Source organism: Euleptes europaea, chromosome 5 (assembly GCF_029931775.1).
Source record: "Euleptes europaea isolate rEulEur1 chromosome 5, rEulEur1.hap1, whole genome shotgun sequence".
Lineage (NCBI taxonomy): Eukaryota > Metazoa > Chordata > Lepidosauria > Squamata > Sphaerodactylidae > Euleptes > Euleptes europaea.
The window spans coordinates 10,709,846-10,728,366 of record NC_079316.1 but is presented as its reverse complement, the minus strand read 5'-3'; the positions used below and the strand labels follow the sequence as shown (position 1 = coordinate 10,728,366).

The 18,521-nt window shown below is 50.3% G+C and overlaps 1 protein-coding gene and 1 non-coding gene across 2 annotated transcripts in view; one reads left to right on the top strand and one right to left on the bottom strand.

Moving 5' to 3' along the window:
* FAM131A (family with sequence similarity 131 member A) overlaps positions 1-18,521 on the bottom strand; it is a 77,344-nt gene that overhangs the window by 8,649 nt on the left and 50,174 nt on the right. The window contains exons 3-4 of the mRNA XM_056850137.1: positions 12,386-12,479; positions 4,565-4,747 (exon numbers count right to left, since the gene is read on the bottom strand). Coding sequence (XP_056706115.1) covers positions 4,565-4,747; positions 12,386-12,479 — 277 coding nt within the window. The remainder of the gene's footprint in view (positions 1-4,564; positions 4,748-12,385; positions 12,480-18,521) is intronic.
* On the top strand, positions 14,200-14,271 carry TRNAT-GGU (transfer RNA threonine (anticodon GGU)). The gene has a single exon. It is a non-coding gene; the product is annotated as a tRNA-Thr (tRNA).

The window sequence follows — 18,521 nt, the reverse complement described above, 5'->3', positions numbered from 1 at the left end:
TCTGTGGGGATTTTTTTTGCTTCCCGGGCATTCCAAATGAACAATGTAAAAATTAAAAATAGATAAGCTCTTCAAAAACCCTCTCTTCTTTATTGTGGCATCTACAAAAGACCAGTGTCAACAGAGATGGAGACTGCAGAAGCCCGTTCATGCCAAGTTGCCCTTCAAGCCAGTAGAGAGCCAGCGTGGTATAGTGGTTAAGAGTGGTGGTTTGGAGTGGTGGACTCTGATCTGGAGAACCAGGGTTGATTCCCCACTCCTACACATGAGTGGCAGATGGTAATCTGGTGAACCAGGTTGGTTTCCCCACTCCTCCACACGAAGCCAGCTGGGTGACCTTGGGCTAGTCCAGGGGTCTCAAAACTGCGGCTCCAGAGCCGCATGCGGCTCTTTGGCCCGTTGAGTGCGGCTCTCCGAACTTGGTTCAGAGCCCCTGCTCTTGCGCCTGCTCGCGCCTGCAGCCGGGCTGCGGAGCCGGCGCGCCTGAGAGAGAGAGCGGGCGCGCTGTCTCTCCCCCCCACCGCCATGGAGAATGGCCGGTCCCCCTTTCCCTTTCCCTCAATGGTTGGGAGGCTAAAGCCTGCCCTCCCCTCTAGCCGCGCGATTGCTGGGCGGGCAGCTCGGCAGTTCCTCCCCCCCCCCCGCCTGCCTATCAGCTGTTGGGCGGGGCAGGCTTCCTTTGGTAGACCTTGCCTCCGGCTGAGTCCCATTGGGAGGCCATGTCTACCCACTGGCTTTCTTGGCGGTAGACCTGGACTTTGAGGAGGGGAAAAAGTCCCCCTTCAGAGGCCAGGTCTACCCATTGGCTTCTATGGGCCTCCGGAGGCTAGGTCTACTGCCAAGAAAGCCAATGGGTAGACCTGGCCTCCCAATGGGACTCAGCCGGAGGCCAGGTCTACCAATAGGCTTTTATGGCGGTACACCAGGCCTCCAGACAAGGACTCCGGACGGGGAGGGGGAAATGGCAGGGACTTACAATTTAATTTTTATCAATAAATAAGATCACTATTAAGTATGATATCAAGTTTTATTCAGTGTACCTATAGTTTAATTAAGACTTAAAACTTTAATTAAAGTTTATTAAGTTAATAAACAGTGTACCTACCTATATAGTTTAAGTTTAAGAAATTTGGCTCTCAAAAGAAATCTCAATCGTTGTACTGTTGATATTTGGCTCTTTTGACTAATGAGTTTGCCGACCCCTGGGCTAGTCACAGCTCTCTTCGAGCTCTCTCAGCCCCACCTACCTCACAGGGTGTCTCTTGTGGGGAGGGAAAGGGAAGGTGATTGTAAGCCGGTCAGATTCTTCCTTAAATGGTAGAGGAAGTTGGCATATAAAAACCAACTCCTCCTCGTCTCCTTTTCTTCTTTCACCTTTTTTGTGCCCCTCCAAATCTGGCGCCCTAGGCTTGCCAAGGGGTTGAGCCGGCCCTTCATACTTGGAACTTCCTCAGAAAGTAAAAAAGCTAGCCTGGTCCTGATCTCGAGGGATCCTAGGGTTGCCAGTGCCAGGTAGGGAAATAATCTGGAGATTTGGGGGGTGGGGCCTGATGAGGGCGAGGTCTGGGTAGGGGAAATGCAGTAGAGTTCACCTTCCAAAGCAGCCATTTTCTCCAGGTGAACTGATCTCTGTCGCCTGGAGATAAGTTGTAACAGTGGGAGATCTCCAGCCACCACCTGGAGGCTGGGAACTCTAAGGGATACTCTGCAGTTAATTTGGCTCACTCCCTTCTCTCAACCCATCAACTCTCTTAAAGACAGGAGCATTGAGCAGAAGGGCTCTGTTTGCCCAGCCTACCCCATACCCGTCCTTCCTGGTTATCAGGCAGTATACAGCAAGCTCCCAAAGGCTGGGCTGGAGCTTAGGTAGGGTTGCCAGGCCCCTCTTCGCCATCAGCGGGAGGTTTTGGGGTGGAGCCTGAGGAGGGTGAGGTTTGGGGAGGGGAGGGTCTTCAATGCCATAGAATCCAATGGCCAAAGTGGCCATTTTCTCCAGGGGAACTGATCTCTATCGGCAGGAGATCAGTTGTAAGAGCAGGAGATCTTCAGCTACCACCGGGAGGTTGGCAACCCTATGCTTGGGTGATAGCCATGGCAGGAGACAGCCCACATGCCAGCCTTGCTTAGGGTTGCCAACCTCCAGCTGGGGTCTGGAGATCTCCCGGAATTACAACTCATCTCCGGACGACAGAAATCAGTTCCCTCAGAAAAAAAGGGCTACTTTGGAGGGTGGATTCGATGGCATTGTGCCCTGATGAAGTCTCTCCCCTCCCCAAAACCCCATCCTCCCCAGGCTCCATACCCCCTAATGCCCAGTAATTTCCCAGCACAGAGTTGGCAACCCTACGCTCAGTCGTGGCCACACTGCAAACTCAGGCTGGGTAGTGAGGCAACGTCTCCTATCATAGGCAGAAAGGGGTGGAGAAAGGCGGACGTTGACAATTCCCTCTCGGGCTGGGCTCCGTTTCCCTGGTTCCCGGGTCATTTGGTGACTCAGCTGCTGGCTTTGTGGTAGCTGAGCTCCTACGGGGACAGAGCCAGCCGCTCCCTCTATTAGAGGCTGCCAGCAGCGGCAAAAGGGGCTGGTCGGAAGCCCGAGACGTTCCACCCTGGTGGGCCAGCAGCCTCTTTCTTTAAAAAGCCAGTTGGCTATACAGGAGACGAGCAAAACCTTCCTAGGTGAACCGAGAAAGGCCAAAGCTTTGGGGTGAATCAAATTCTCCTAAAAGCGGATGCAGCAAACAGCCCTTTTGCCCTAGGTTTGCCAACCTCCAGGTGGTGCCTGGAGATCTCCCAGATTTACAACTGATCTGCAGACAAGGGAACTCAGTCCCCTGGAGAAAATGGCTTCTTTGGAAGGTGGACTCCATGGCGTTGTGGGGGAGAATAAGAAAGGGGGCCTGAGAAGCAGGCCTGAGTGAACCAAACTATAGCCATTAAATTGTCTCCGACTATCGTGAACTTTTGAGGGACCTCTTTTATATCGAATTTGAAAAGGCGGGCAAAATGCGGGGAAAGGCAGGGGGAAGAAGAAGAAGAGTTGGTTTTTATACGCCGACTTTCTCTGCCACTTAAGGCAGACTCAAACCGGCTTACAATCGCCTTCCCCTCCCCACAACAGACACCCTGTGAGGTAGGTGGGGCTGAGAGAATGTGACTTGCCCAAGGTCACCCAGCTGGCTTCATGTGTAGGAGTGGGGAAACCAACCCGGTTCACCAGATTAGCATCCGCCACTCATGTGGGGGAGCGGGGAATCTAACCCGGTTCTCCAGATCGGACTCCACCGCTCCAAACCACCGCTGTTAACCACTACACCACACTGGCGAGGTGACCTCTGACGGTCGGAAACAGTATGCATAATCAACACAAGGACCTGAAGTCGTCAGAGGGGTGACAGAGAGTGAAACAGCCGTACATAAAAGACCACTGATTTCCAAGTTCATGAGTAAATATACCAAAAAGTCCCAAAGTTGACACTGATAAAGGGAATAACAGCTGCTAACTATCATCAGCAGCATATTTTGGTTAATTTTGGTTAATTGCATACCTGTTTGTATCTGACTAAAAAACCTAGTCATTCTTGTTTATTTTGTATGAGACTCTAGTCTGACCTTCCATTGGGATAGACTCTATCCTTGTGTATCGGTACACAATAAGTTCAAAGACAATCCCTGTGTCTGTTTGGTCCATTCCTCGCCGGTGAGCCCTGTCACCCACTGGGTCGGAATTCCCCGGCAGTGTCCCTCCCCAAACCCTCTCCTCCCCAAACCCTGCCCTCCCTTAGCTGCACCCCCAAATCTCCAGGAATTTCCCAACCCAGAGTTGGCAACCCTAGGTACCCTGGCAGCAGCTCCCTCTCCTGCCATCTTCCCGCGGGAAGCAAATCTGGGCGTGGCTGGAGGTTGGCCAAAGGGAGATGCAGTAACAGGGACAGGTCGCAATGTAAACATTCCCATTTACAATGTGTAGTGAAGGAACCACAAAATCCAATCCATGCACCGAGATCTCCAGGTCCCACCTACAGGTTGGCAAGGTATGACTGTGGGCAGAAGAAGAAGAAGAGTTGGTTTTTACATGCCCATTGTTCTCTACCTTTTAAGGAGAATCAAACCGGCTTACAATCACCTTCCCTTCCTCTCCCCACAACAAACACCTTGTGAGGTAGGTGGGGCTGAGACAGTTCGGAGAGAACTGGGACTGCCCCAAGGTCACACGGCTTCATGTGGAGGAGTAGGGAAACCAGCCCGGTTCACCAGATCAGAGACACAACTCTCTGTCAAAAATTCAGGGTGGGGTTGCCAACCTCCAGGTGGGGCCTGTAGTTCTCCTTACAACTGAGCTCCAGGTTGCAGGGATCAGTCCCCCTGGCGAAAATGGCTGCCTTTGGAGGGTGTGCTCAATGGCATTATACCCAGCTGAAGCGCCTCCCCTCCCCAAACCCCACCTCCAAATCTCTAGGAGTTTCCCAACCCACAAGCCTCCCCCCCAATGCAGCGCGCCGAATATTCCCAAAGGACACCCCTCCCACCCCCGCCCGCCTTCCCCGCCCACACAGGTTCTCACCTGCAGCAAACCTGGCCTCCTGCTCTCCTTCGCTGAGGTCCGAATAGGAATTGAACGTGCTTTCCAGGGCCACGGGCGAATCCATCGGCTTGCACCACCCCTTCCACTCGATGAGGTGCGCCACCCTGCCCTGCGCCATCGCCGTGGGTTTGGTAACGTGGTCTTTCACCACCTGCGAAATACCTGAAGAGAACAGGGCAGAGTTAGGCCACTGACGAGACATTTCCCATCGATGAGATGCCCCCAACCTGCCACTGGTGAGGATCACCTCCACTTCATCTCCACAAATGATCACCTGAAGCTACCTTATACTGAATCAGTTCCTTGGTCCATCAGAGCCAGTACTGTGGTGCATGCCCTGGTAACATCGAGATTAGATTACTGCAATGTGCTCTACGTGGGGCTGCCCCTGAAGACTGTCTGGAAACTGCAGCTGGTACAGAACGCTTCAGCTAGAGTGTTGACTGGACAGGGCAGAGTTAGGGCACTGACGACGAGGCATTCCCCATCAATGAGACACCCCCAACCTGCCACTGGTGAAGATCACCTCCACTCCCATCTCCACAAATGAACACCTGAAGCAGGGAGCTGAAGCGCCTTAGGCAGGCTGAGATACTTTCTTTGGGTCAGGGAAGAAGAATGAAGTGGACCTAAACTGGCAGCTACACATGGCGGGTCAATTCTGGGCCAGTCTCTAGTTTCCCACCAAGAATCACTTCCATACCATGGCTTGGATGCCGCAGAGAATCTCTGCTGATGGGAGGCGTTTCCCTCAGCAGAATCGGATTTCAAGGCCTCCCAGTTCCCAGCCCCAAATGCCCTCTGAAATGCTCTTCCTCAGGGTCAGAGGACCCTCCAGGAATAGCACCAGGGGAGAGTTAGGGGGTCTGTAGTGGGAAGAAGAGTTGGTTTTTATATTCCAACTTTCTCTACCACTTAAGGAAGAATCAAACCAGCTTACAATCGCCTTCCCTTCCCACAACAGACACCCTGTGAGGTAGGTGGGGCTGAGAGAGCTCTGAGAGAGCTGTGACTAGCCCAAGGTCACCCAGCTGACTTCATGTGGAGGAGTGGATCTTAGGGTTGCCATCTCGAAACTATAGATCTTCACACAATGCATAGTTAAATTGTGGCACTCCCTGCCCCAGGTTGTGGTGATGGCTGCCAACTTGGAAGGCTTTAACAGAGGAGGGGACATGTTCATGGTGGAGAGGGCCAACCATGGCTACTAGTCAAAATGGATACTGGTCATGATACTGGTCAGTTTTGGGAACCACAATTTAAGAAAGATGTAGACAAGCTGGAACGTGTCCAAAGAAGGGCAACAAAGATGGTGAGGGGTCTGGAGACCAAGTCCTATGAGGAAAGGTTGAAGGAGCTGGTATGTTTAGCCTGAAGAGGAGAAGACTGAGAGGGGATATGATAACCATGTTCAAGTACTCGAAGGGCTGTCATATAGAGGAGGGTGCCGAGTTGTTTTCTGTTGCTCAAGAATCAAAAGAGTTTCCGTCTAGACATTAGGAAGAATTTTCTAACAGTTAGAGCGGTTCCTCAGTGGAACAGGCTTCCTCAGGAGGTGGTAAGCTCTCCTTCCCTGGAGGTTTTTAAGAAGAGGTTAGATGGCCATCTGTCAGCAATGCTGATTCTGTGACCTTAGGCAGATGATGAGAGGGAGGGCATCTTGGCCATCTTCTGATCACTGGGGGTGTGGAGGGGGGAGGTAGTTGTGAATTTCCTACATTGTGCAGGGGGTTGGATTTGATGGCCCTGGTGGTCCCTTCCAACTCTATGATTCAATTATTCTATTATGCATGCCTATTATCTCCAGGATCAGAGGAGCATGCCTATTATATTAGGTGTTTTGGAACACAGGCAGGATGCTGCCGCAGTCGTCTTGTTTGTGGGCTTCCTTGAGGCACCTAGCATGGCTTTTCCTATGTTCTTATGTTCAGTTCCCCTGGAGAAAATGGCTGCTTTGGCGGAGAGTGGACTTTATGGCATTATATCCACACCACATTATATCCGCACTTTTCCCTCCCCAAACTCTGCCCTCCCCAGGTCCCATTCCCAAATCTGCAGGATTTTCCTAACCCAGAGTTGGCAACCCTACCTGATACCAGTGTTATTTGCTTGTCTTGGGCTGTATTAAACTGATTGATTGATTGATTGATTGATTGATACCAGTGTTAAGGACTGGGTGGAAATCTGCACACTTATTCCGCCATAGCCCTTTTACCCCATTTCTGAAATAAAATAATTTTTTTTTCCTTTCATGACTCCTGCGTTTGTTTGGGGTGGGCTACTTGGTGCAAGTTTGCCCTGGACCCAAAGAAGCGATTCTCGGGCTCTGCCCAGGGGGTCCCAATTAAGACTTCAGAATTTCTTTTAAAACATTGAAATTGCAAAACCGAGCCCAGCGCTTGAAAGCGTTCTGCCTGACACTAATTGAACAAATCCCCAAACATGAAAATCTGACTTCGCACAACTCTTCAGACTTTGCATCCCCAGGAAGCATTTGCCCCTGGGGACGTCGCATAGTCGGTTCAAGTGACAGGCTATCATGTAATAGGTGACAGACGAGTCATGGTGGGCCTGTCACCTCCCTGGCATGTCTCCCGTTGTTGGGTAATTATCAAGAGCACGGAGAGGCAGTGATCTACGATAACCAATTATAGCAGCTTTCCCACGTTGAGGTTTCCGAGCCAGAATCTGAACTATCGCTGGAAATCATTAATGTGAGAACTTGCCTATTGACAAGCATTCGACGGATTTGTTAAGCATCTTAAGAACATAAGAAAGGTTGGATCTCACCAAGATCCATCAAGTCCAGCAGTCTGTTCTTCACGCTTAGAGACCGCCCTTAATCTCCGGCCAAGGCCGGGCTCAGAGCGGTTCACATCAGGTAAAAAAAAAAAAAGACAGTCATGCTAAGAAAAGTTGAGGACAGCAGGAAAAGAGGAAGACCCAACAAGAGATGGACTGACTCAATAAAGGAAGCCACAGCCTTCAGTTTGCAAGATCTGAGCAAGGCTGTCAAAGATAGGACATTTTGGAGGACTTTCATTCATAGGGTCTCCATGAGTCGGAAGCGACTTGACAGCACTTAACACACACACACACACAAAAAAAACAATACATAACAAATACACAGGAAAACTCAATCCTCATTAAAATTAATTTCAGAGTTTAAAACAGTTTAAAACAACTGAGAACAATGGCGCTCAAAACTATCTACATACAGGACCGAAAACCAGCCTAAGGGAGTAATCGGGGTCCCCTATAAAATCAGATGGTAAAAAAAGGAGAAGGGGGAGGGAAGCCAGCCATGATGGACACCGGAGCTGCCCTCGACCATAGGCCTGGCGGAACATTTTGGTCTTACAGACCCACAGGGCCCTAGTCTCATTAAAAAAGCACTGGTCCTGGTTGAGGACACCTGGTTGAGGACACCATGGCTAGTAACCATCCTGGCCCTGGTTGAGGACACCTGGTTGAAGACCAGGGCTAGTAACCGCCCAGGCCCTGGTTGAGGACACCTGGTTGAGGACACCATGGCTAGTAACTGCCCCGGCCCTGGTTGTGAGTTCACCTGGTTGAAGACACCATGGCTAGTAACCACCCTGGCCCTGGTTGAGGACACCTGGTTGAGGACACCACTAGTAACTGCCCTGGCCCTGGTTGAGGACACCTGTTTGAGGACACCACTAGTAACCACCCTGGCCCTAGCTGAGGACACCTGTTTGAGGATACCATGGCTAGTAACCACCCTGGGCCTGGCTGAGGACACCTGTTTGAGGACACCATGGCTAGTAACCGCCCTGGGCCTGGTTGAGGTCACCTGGTTGAGGACACCATGTCTAGTAGCCACTGGTAGACCTGTCCTCCATGAATCTGTCAAATCCCCTTTTAAAGCCGTCTGTACCTGTGGCCCTCACAACATCCTCGGACAGCAAATGCCACATTTTAATCCCTCATGTAAAAAAAGCATTTCATTTTATCCGTCCTGAATCTACTGCCCATCAGCTTCATTGGATGCCCTCAAGTTCTAGTATTTTAGGAGAGGAAGAAAAGGTTTGAGAAAAAGCCCCCAAATGCTCTGCAGTGCGCTGCAATTTCACGGCCAACCTGCAGGTCTTTTTGGCAGATGAATCAGTCCCAAAAAAGAAGGGGTTCCTGGAAGGTTTGAAGACGGATGAAATGATCTTACTAAAAGAGCATTTTAATAAAATGTGAACCGCCATGCCAACGGCCCACCAATTTGTTCTCAAATTGCCAAGGACCCACCGTGCTGTTAAAAAGCCAAAGAAATCAGTTGGCAGGCCAGGGAAATCAGGCAGCCGAGGGCCATCAGCTGAATTGCAGTTGATGAGTTTCAGAACGGCAGCTGCTCGTCCGCCAAATTGCTGCCCCAAACAACAAAAAATCCCCCTGGCTCCTTAAAAACCGACATGCTGAGCTATCAGCCCTTATCAGCTAGAACCCTCTTTGTCAAATGCGTGATTGACTGACATTTAGAATCATAGAATCACAGAGTTGGTAGGGTCCATCCAGGCCATCTAGTCCAACCCCCTGCTTAATGCAGGATCAGCCTAGAGCATCCCTGACGAGTGTTTTTCCAGCCTCTTCTTAAAGACTGCCAGTGACGGGGAGCTCACCACCTCCCTAGGCAGCATATTCGACTGTCGAACAACTCCTGCTGTAAAAAACACTTTCCTAATATCCAGCCTGTACCTCTCCACACACAATGTAAACCCATTATTGCGAGGCCTCTGCTGCCAACAAGAACGGCTCCCTCTCTAAGTGACAGCCCTTCAAATACTTCAAGAGAGCAATCCTGTCGCCCCTCAACCTCCTCTTCTCCAGACTAAACAGTCCCAAGTCCCTTAGCTTTCCCTTGTAGGGCTTGGTCTCCAGGCTCCTGATCATCCTCGTCGCTCTCCTCTGCACCCACTCCATTCTGTCCACATCCTTTTTGAAGTGAGGCCTCCAGAACTGCACACAGTACCCCAGGTGCGGCCTGACCAATGCAGTGTACAGCGGGACTATGACATCCTGCGATTTGGATGCTATGCCTCTGTTGACACACCCCCAAGATTGCATCAGCTTTTCTTGTCACTGCGTCAATTTGTCATTGACAAGGGAGGCAGAGACCCTCCCCCTTTTTTTGCAAGTGCAAGTGGGGAGGGAAACGGAGCAGGACGCCACCTCTCCCCCTCGCGTGCCCGTTCCAATTTGCATTTCCCCCCAGCAGATGTTGCCAGCCACGCGGGCATGCATTTCTTCGGGTTCAGATTTAATTTTGTATCTCGTTGACTTCTTCCTATTTTTAGGGAACGAAGCTGCTCATCTTTTCACAGAAGATTTCTACCCACGTTTATTACTGAAATAGCCTCAGAGGAGCAATGGAGTCTAGCCAGGATGCCCACCCCTTAACTCATGAAAGTCTTGTCTCAGACTGGAGCTGCTGAGAAAAAGGAAGCCAGGTTGGGGAAGGCACTTTCTTGTGTCATGGGCCAAGGGCTATCTTGGCTAGTGTGACTGATGGAGTGGAACGCAACCCCCCCTAGCTCTGCAGTGCCACTACTAAAGATGGTCAGTACTGCAGCTTCCAGAGAGCCAGTGTAGTGTAGTGGTTAAGAGCGGTGGCTTGGAGCGGTGGAGTCCGATCTGGAGAACTGGGTTTGATTCCCCACTCCTTCACATGAGCGGCGGAGGCTAATCTGGTGAACTGGATTGGTTTCCCCATGCCTACACATAAAACCAGCTGGGTGACCTTGGGCAAGTTACAGCTCTGTTAGAGCTCTCTCAGCCTCACCTACCTCACAGGGTGTCTGTTGTGAGGAGGGGCAGGGTAGAGAAAGTCGGCATATAAAAACCAACTCTTCTTCTTCTTCTTCTTCTTTGTCTTCGTCTTCTTCTTCTTCCCCCCACTTAGCGGGGATCAGGAGCCAATAGGATCCTGTCTGGGCTTCTATGACTGATCAGCCCGGCCCGGATCTTCAGCCTATGCTGCTTACAGACTACTTGGAACTCAGCAGAACCACCAACCACAGCCAATAGCAAGGAGCCCTTTTGTGCTTTGCGTGAAGTTGCAACACCCTTCTCCATTCCAGACCCCACAGCACGAGGGTCTCTTAAGAGCATAAAAACATAAGAAAAGCCCTGCTGGATCAGACCAAGGCCCATCAAGTCCAGCAGTCTGTTCACATAGCTGCCAACCAGGTGCCTCCAGGAAGCCCACAAACAAGACCACTGCAGCAGCATTGTCCTGCCTGTGTTCCACAGCACCTAGTATAATAGGCAAGCTCCTCTGATCCTGGAGAGAATAGGTATGCATCATGACCAGTATCCATTTTGACTAGTGGCCATGAATAGCCCTCTCCTCCATGAACATGTCCGCTCCCCTCTTCAAGCCTTCCAAGTTGGCATCCATCACCACATCCTGGGGCAGGGAGTTCCACAATTTAACTATGCGTCGTGTGAAGAAATACCCTTAACCTGAGTCCGTTCTGCAAGTCATGGTCCTTATCTACCACGGCTGAGAGCTAGGGTTGCCAGCCTCCAGGTGGGGCCTGGAGATCTCCCAAAATTACCACTGGTCTCCAGATTACAGGGATCAGTTTACCTGGAGGCAACGGTAGCTGCAGAGGGCAGACCCTACAGCATCACGTCCCTGCTGAGCCCCCTCCTCAAACTCCACCCTCCCCAGGCACTACCTAAAAATCTCCAGGAATTTCCCAGTCCAGAGTTGGCAACCCTACTGGGAGCAATGCGATACATTGCATCACCTGACAGCATCTGAACACCCGCTGAGCATCAGCCACTGAGGAAGGCCTACGGGAATCTTATCATGCACGCGGAGCTGTGCACGCAGTCAGATATGTACACCCAGCAAGGGATCGATTGTATCGATTGCTTACATTTACTCTATATTTTTCTGCTCCAGTCACTTAGGAGCCACTGTGCTTAAACACCTGCCCGTCAATTGCTTCCCCCCCCTCATGCTGCATCTTTTGAAAGGATTTCCACAGCTCCCTACTCTTCTGAAATCTGTCCTTTGCTCAGTTTTGTGGTTCAGTGACTTAGGGGCACAATCTGCTATAAAATTCTCCCACGTGAGCCTCGGTAAATCGACGGGAGACACACACCCCGAAAGCCCATACAGATGCTTCCCTGCACCACAGCAAACACTTTCACACATTTTGCGTGGTAATTAGCAGCGCGTTCCAGGATGAACTGCCCCGCATATTTTCCCCCCGAAAATTTCATGCTGAACCGTCATTTCAGAAGTGACTGCGAAGCCGGCGCATACCTGCTTCGCATTACGAAAGAGCCCTTTTAACGCAACCTTTGGTGTTTGCCGCAAAGAATCCCCCTAAAGGAACCGCGCAAAATAAATGCGGTGGGTTAGCTATGCACATGCTAATGGCTATGCAAACAGGAACAAAGGAGCAGGCGAGTGGGGTGTGTGTGGAATTTCTCCTTTTGCGTCGGGACTGTGAATAGGCATTTTTAAAGTCACATTTTTAAAAAGAGCTTTGAGAGAGCATCAAAATTGACCCTGCATAAATGGCCTTTGCGAGCAGAGAAATCAATCTCTCTGGCTCTACAGCACCATCACTGCAGGTGGTCAGATGGGGTACTACATCTGGGAACTTAGGAGCAACAGGGATCTCACCTGGCATTCCTGTGGTGCCCTAAAATTGCAGCACCTGTTAGGATATCCCAAAAAAAGGGGTTCCATGGCTCTTTTTCAAAACACTTGGCCAATGCACAGTTTCTGTCAACAGAGATGCGGCCGCCAGTTTGCCCGTCACTTACCGTGCAAAGAGGACCGCGCGAGGGCCGCGATTTCTTGGATGGTGAGCGCTCGCCGGGACTTGGGTAACATTTCGACAGTATCCTCAACATTTACCTGCAAGAGAGAGGGGGGGGGAAGGTAGGGTCAGAAATTGCCGCAAGAGCACTGAAGCAGAAGCTTCATCTTGGCCTAGAGAAAAATAGAGGAAGGATTAAAGAAGAATGGTGAGAAATCTGGTCACAAAATAAATAATTAGGATGCATAACAAATATTTATTTCTACGGTTTCCCAAAATAACAGCTGGTGCTCCTTCGCAGCCCACCTTCCCAGCTTAGCAGACAAAGCCAAACATAGAATCACAGAGTTGGAAGGGATCCCAGGGTCATCTAGTCCAACCCCTTGCACAATGCAGGAAATTCACAACTACCTCCCCCAGTGACCCCTAATCCACGCCCAGAAGATGGCCAAGATGCCCTCCCTCTCATGATCGGCCTATGGTCATAGAATCAGCACTGCTGACAGATGGCCATCTAACTTCTGCTTTAAAACTTCCTCAGCACCTCCCGAGGAAGCCTGTTCCACAGAGAAACCACTCTGTTAGAAAGTTCTTCCTAATGTTTAGATGGAAACTCTTTTGATTTAATTTCAACCCATTGGTTCTGGTCCGACCTTCTGGGGCAACAGAAAACAACTCGGCACCCTCCTCTCTATGACAGCCCTTCAAGTACTTGGAGATGGCTATCATGTCACCTCTCAGTCTTCTCTTCAGGCTTAACATCCCCAGCTCCTTCAACCTTTCCTCATAGGACTTGGTCTCCAGATAGGCCCCTCACCATCTTTGTTGTCCTCCTCTGGACACGTTCCAGCTTATCTACATCTTTCTTAAATTGTGGTGCCCAAAACACACAGAACTGAGCTAATGTGGTGTAGTCGTTAGAGTGTGGTGATGACGCAGGAGACCAGGGTTCAAATCCCCCACTCAGCCATGAAGCTCGCTTGGCAACACTGGGCCCATCGCTCTCTCTCTCTCGGTCTGCTCTACCTCGCAGGGTTGTTGTGAAGAGGGGAGAACGAGATACATCGCTATAAGCTCCCTAGAGGAAGAGGGAGGTAGAATAGACTGACAGGGAAGAACCCAAAGCCTGGCCCCAAGATGACCCACCTAAACATAAACCTTCTAGCATCTGTACAGCATACAAGGGTGTGTTCAGTGGGATCGGATGTATCTGGGGATCGATTTCGGAGCGCTGTCTCCCTAAGGGGTACAGCTTTATCTGGCAAACGAAATACTCCAGCCCCCTGGCTTTTCCAGCAACAGCTCTAAATTGGGGGTGGGGACCCTTCAGTCAAGACAGGCAGTTAGCAACCATACTGGGGGGAAAGAAAAAGAAGAATTGGTTTTTATATGCCGACTTTCTCTACCACTTAAGGAAGAATCAAACCGGCTTAGTCAGGTAGGTGGGGCTGAGAGAGCTGTGACTAGCCCAAGGTCACCCAGCTGGCTTCAAGTGGAGGAGTGGGGGAAACAAATCCAGTTCACCTGATTAGCCTCCGCCGCTCATGTGGAGGAGCAGTGAATCCAACCCGGTTCTCCAGATCAGAGTCCACCGCTCCAAACCACCACTCTTAACCACTACACCATGCTGGCTCCCTGAAAAGGTTCAGGATTAGCTCCATCATCCAATTCAACAAACATGCCTGCCTTTTAGCTATTTGATGTATATCCACCTGCCTACGACTGTCCCATTAGCACAGGTGCCCACTGGACACAGGGAAGGAAAGGGCGGTCACCTCCGAAGTCACCACAATGAAGATGACTGCTCATTATGGGGGAGGGGCTGTGGCTCAGTGGCAGAGCATCTGCTTGGTATGCAGAAGGTCCCAGGTTCAATCCCTGGCATCTCCAGTTAAAGGGACTAGGCAAGTAGGTGATGTGAAAGACCCCTGCCTGAGACCCTGGAGAGCCTCTGCTGGTCTGAGTAGGCAATATTGACTTTAATGGACTAAGGGTCTGATTCAGTATAAGGCAGCTTCATGTGTTCACATGTGTTCAAATAGTTTGAATAATTTCTCTTTCATTCCCTAGGGCAGCAGCAAATCAGGATCACACACCCTCATCCATGAAATGAGCATACCACGTGCCGGCAGCCCCCGGATTAAAATCTGCCTTCCCCATGAAGAATTGGATCCCAGCGCTACCTCCGTTGAAGCTACGGTTGATGTTGATTAACATACCAATTAAACCAACTTGAAGTCTGCAATCCCATTTTAAAATCCCATTTAAAAATAGGCAAGAGGGTAGCCCTGTACAAAAGGTGTCACAAAGTTACTTGGATAAATTCTTGGGGACTGTGGAATAGTTAAATTGTGGAACTCCCTGCCCCAGGATGTGGTGATGGCTGCCAACATGGAAGGCTTTAAGAGGGGAGCGGACATGTTCACAGAGGAGAGGGCTATTTGTGGCTACTAGTCAAAATGGATATATTAGTCATGATGCATGCCTATTCTCTCCAGGATCAGAGGAGCATGCCTATTACGTTAGGTGCTGTGGAACACAGGCAGGATGGTGCTGCTGCAGTCGTCTTGCTTGTGGGCTTCCTAGAGGCACCCGGCTGGCCACGGTGTGAGCAGACTGCTGGACCTGATGGGCCTTGGTCTTGATCCAGCTTGGCTTTTCTTATGTTCTTATGTCTGTACTACTGTACATAGTTTGCCTGGGGCTATCCAGGTCAGGGCCAGCATGGTACAATGCCCTAGATTCCACCTCCCAAAGTAGCCGTTTTCTCCGGGGGACCTGACCTCTGTTGTCTGGAGACCTGTTGTAACACTCGGCACTCTCCAGACCCCACCTGGAGGTTGGCAACCCTAGCTCCCTCTCTCTGCCTCCATTGCTCGGCCTCCTCCTTCCTCCTTTGGGGTGATGTTGCAGGCAGAAGCACTCCCTGCTGATTAAGGGCTCCCGGGGTTCTTTTGTTCAATCCTGGACTACCGCTGAGAAATTACCAGCCGATCAGGGCAGCCCATTAGCAAATGATTACCTTCACAAAGGCTGGCCAGACAGCATCGGAAATAACAACACAAACCGCTTCCTAAGCACCAGCCCGGTAAAACACCTGTTATTAAAAACAGTCCGATCCAGATAGGTATTTTCGTATGTATTCCTGTACCATGCATTCAGTTTGCAACTGCTTCTGTTGTTTGCCCTGGCAGCTCATGTTCAAAGGTACACTGTCCCTGCCTGCACATGGAGAGTCTACTTATAGGCAAGCCTTTCATGGACTCATCCTCCAACAACCAATCAATTGCTGTTTAAAACGGTCAAATGCATAATAACACAAATGCGGCAGCAAATTCCAGAAGTTAATTATGCCATCACCTTTGGCTGGATTTATGGGTTGGGGCCTGGAGATCTCCCAATATTACAACTGATCTCCAGAGTACAAAGATCTGTTCCCTTGGACGAAAAGAAGGAGAAGAAGAGGAAGAGGAGGAGGAGGAGGAGGAGGAGGAGGAGTTGGTTTTTATATGCCGACTTTCTCTACCACTTAAGGGAGACTCAAACTGGCTTACAATCACCTTCTCTTCCCCTCCCCACAACGGACACCCTGTGAGGTAGGTGGGGCTGAGGGAGCTCTAAGAGCTGTGACTAGCCCAAGGTCACCCAGCTGGCTTCATGTGAAGGAGTGGGGAAACAAATCCAGTTCACTAGATTAGCCTCCGCCGTTCGTGTGGAGGAGTAGGGAAACCAACCCGGTTCTCCAGGTCAGTGTCAACCACTCCAAACCACCACTCTTAACCACTACACCACGCTGGCTCTCCTGGAAAGCTTCTCGGGCAGGGGGCCTGCCTCGACCCTGCTGAGGTTGTAACTGGAGAAGCCACAGACTGACACGGGCCATCCTGCACGCACGGCATCCAGCTCGACCCGTCCCTCCTCCCCTGCCAGGTATTCAGTAGCTACGTTAGGTTCAGCATTGGTGAGTGCAGGGATAGTATCGCGCCTCACCTGCTTCCCACACTAAGCCTCCTCGACAGCTGACAGCTGGGTTTTACCTACCACCTGGGGAGGTGGAAATCTTATTATTTAGAGCAGGAATGAACATCGTAACAATGTTTAACACTATTTTAATCAGATGAAATAATACAACAAGGATTTTAAGACCCATTTTTTCACCCTGGTCCACATCAGGCCTACGAGACACATGCCTATCGGTCCACCCAAACTCAGATAGCACAGTTTGAGTCCGTAACTCCTTTCTGTCTTTCTATGCCTGAGCAACTACCTTCCAGCGCATTGCCTTTTTCTCCCATCCCTTCTCTCTATTTTATTTTGTCTCTTTTCTTATGTGCCTCAAAGACAACGAGTTTTTTTTTCTTCTCCAGGCCTGCCATGGGTTGGAAAGGTTTTGCCCAGCAGGCAGGACAGCTCTTCCCTTCTCACAGTCAGGCTGCTGGGGAAATACATGATCTCATGTCAAAACGGGATGACAACCCACGACAAGGCACGCGCCGGAATAAAATGGCAAGCACGAGGATACAGGACCAACTGGCTTTGCTCGGTTAAACTCTGTGTGCATGCCGATTCACGTTTTTTCCGCAGCAACAAAAACAGTGCGAGGGAGCGCAGGTGCATGCAAATGCACCCCTTGAGAATTAAGCGAGTTCAAGTCACTAGAGCATCTCATGTGTGCACACGCACACACATATACAGGGCTGGTTCAAGGTATTCTGTCACCCCAAGCAAGGTATGTTCATCCTGTCCCAGGCTTCGCTGCCACCAGCCAGACATTTGAAAGAGTTGGTTTTTATACGTCGACTTTCTCTACCACTTAAGGAAGAATCAAACCGGCTTACAATCACCTTCCCCTCCCCACAACAGACCCCTGTGAAGTAGGCAGGGCTGAGAGAGCTGTGACTAGCCCAAGGTCACCCAGCTGGCTTCATGTGTAGGAGTGAGGAAACAAATCCAGTTCGCCAGATTAGCGTCTGCCGCTCATGTGGAGGAGTGGGGGAATCAAACCCGGTTCTCCATATCAGAGTCCCCCGCTCCAAACCCTCCTCCTCCTCTTCCTCCTCCGCTTCTTCTTCTTCTTCTTGCTTGGACCTGGGCACTTGGACCTGGGAAGGGATGTTAGTCACCTCCCATGATACTAGCGACTGGAATCTCTCTAGATCATTGGAACCCTTTTCTTTATGCTGACTCGAACCCTGCGTGGTTTGGCCGGAGGACTGACCTTGCACTTTCAAGACGATGATAACTTTACAATATCAGTGTCCTTGCAAGAGAATCAGAAGCAAAAGCAAACGGTTCCTCCTCCCCATAAAGATGGAAAGCTAAATTTCAACAGTGATGCAGACAGAGAGAGGAAGCGGATAGCCGGGAGAATTGGGAAAGGATGCAATTGAACACAATCTGCACAGTGGGGACTGGAAATGGATTCCTGTGCCCAAGAAGAAGAAGAGTTGGTTTTTATATGCCAACTTTCTCTACCACTTAGGGAAGAATCAAAACAGCTTACAATCACCTTTCCTTTCCCCTCCCCACAACAGACACCCTGTGAGGTGTCTCCCTCTCCCATAATACTAGAACACGAGGTCATCTGTTGAAGCTGGAGGGTGACAGATTCAAAACAGATAAAAGGAAGTATTTTTTTCACACAACACATAGTTAAATTGTGGAACTCCCTGCCCCAGGATGTGGTGATGGCGGCCAACTTGGAAGGTTTTAAGAGGGGAGTGGACATGCTCATGGAGGAAAGGGGTATTCATGGCTATTAGTTAAAATGGATACTAGTCATGCTGCATACCTATTATCTCTAGTATCAGAGGAGCATGCCTATTATATTAGGTGCTATGGAACACAGGCAGGACAATGCTGCTGCAGCCGTCTTGTTTGTGGGCTTCCTGGAGGCACCTGGTTGGCCACTGTGTGAACAGACTGCTGGACTTGATGGGCCTTGGTCTGATCCAGCAGGGCCTTTCTTATGTTCTTATGAGATAGGTGAGGCTGAGAGAGCTCTAAGAGAACTGTGACTAGCCCAAGGTCACCCAGCTGGTTTTGTGTGTAGGAGTGGGGAAACAAATCCAGTTCCCCAAATTAGCCTCCGCCGCTCATGGAGAGGACTGGGAAATCAAACCTGGTTCTCCAGATTAGAG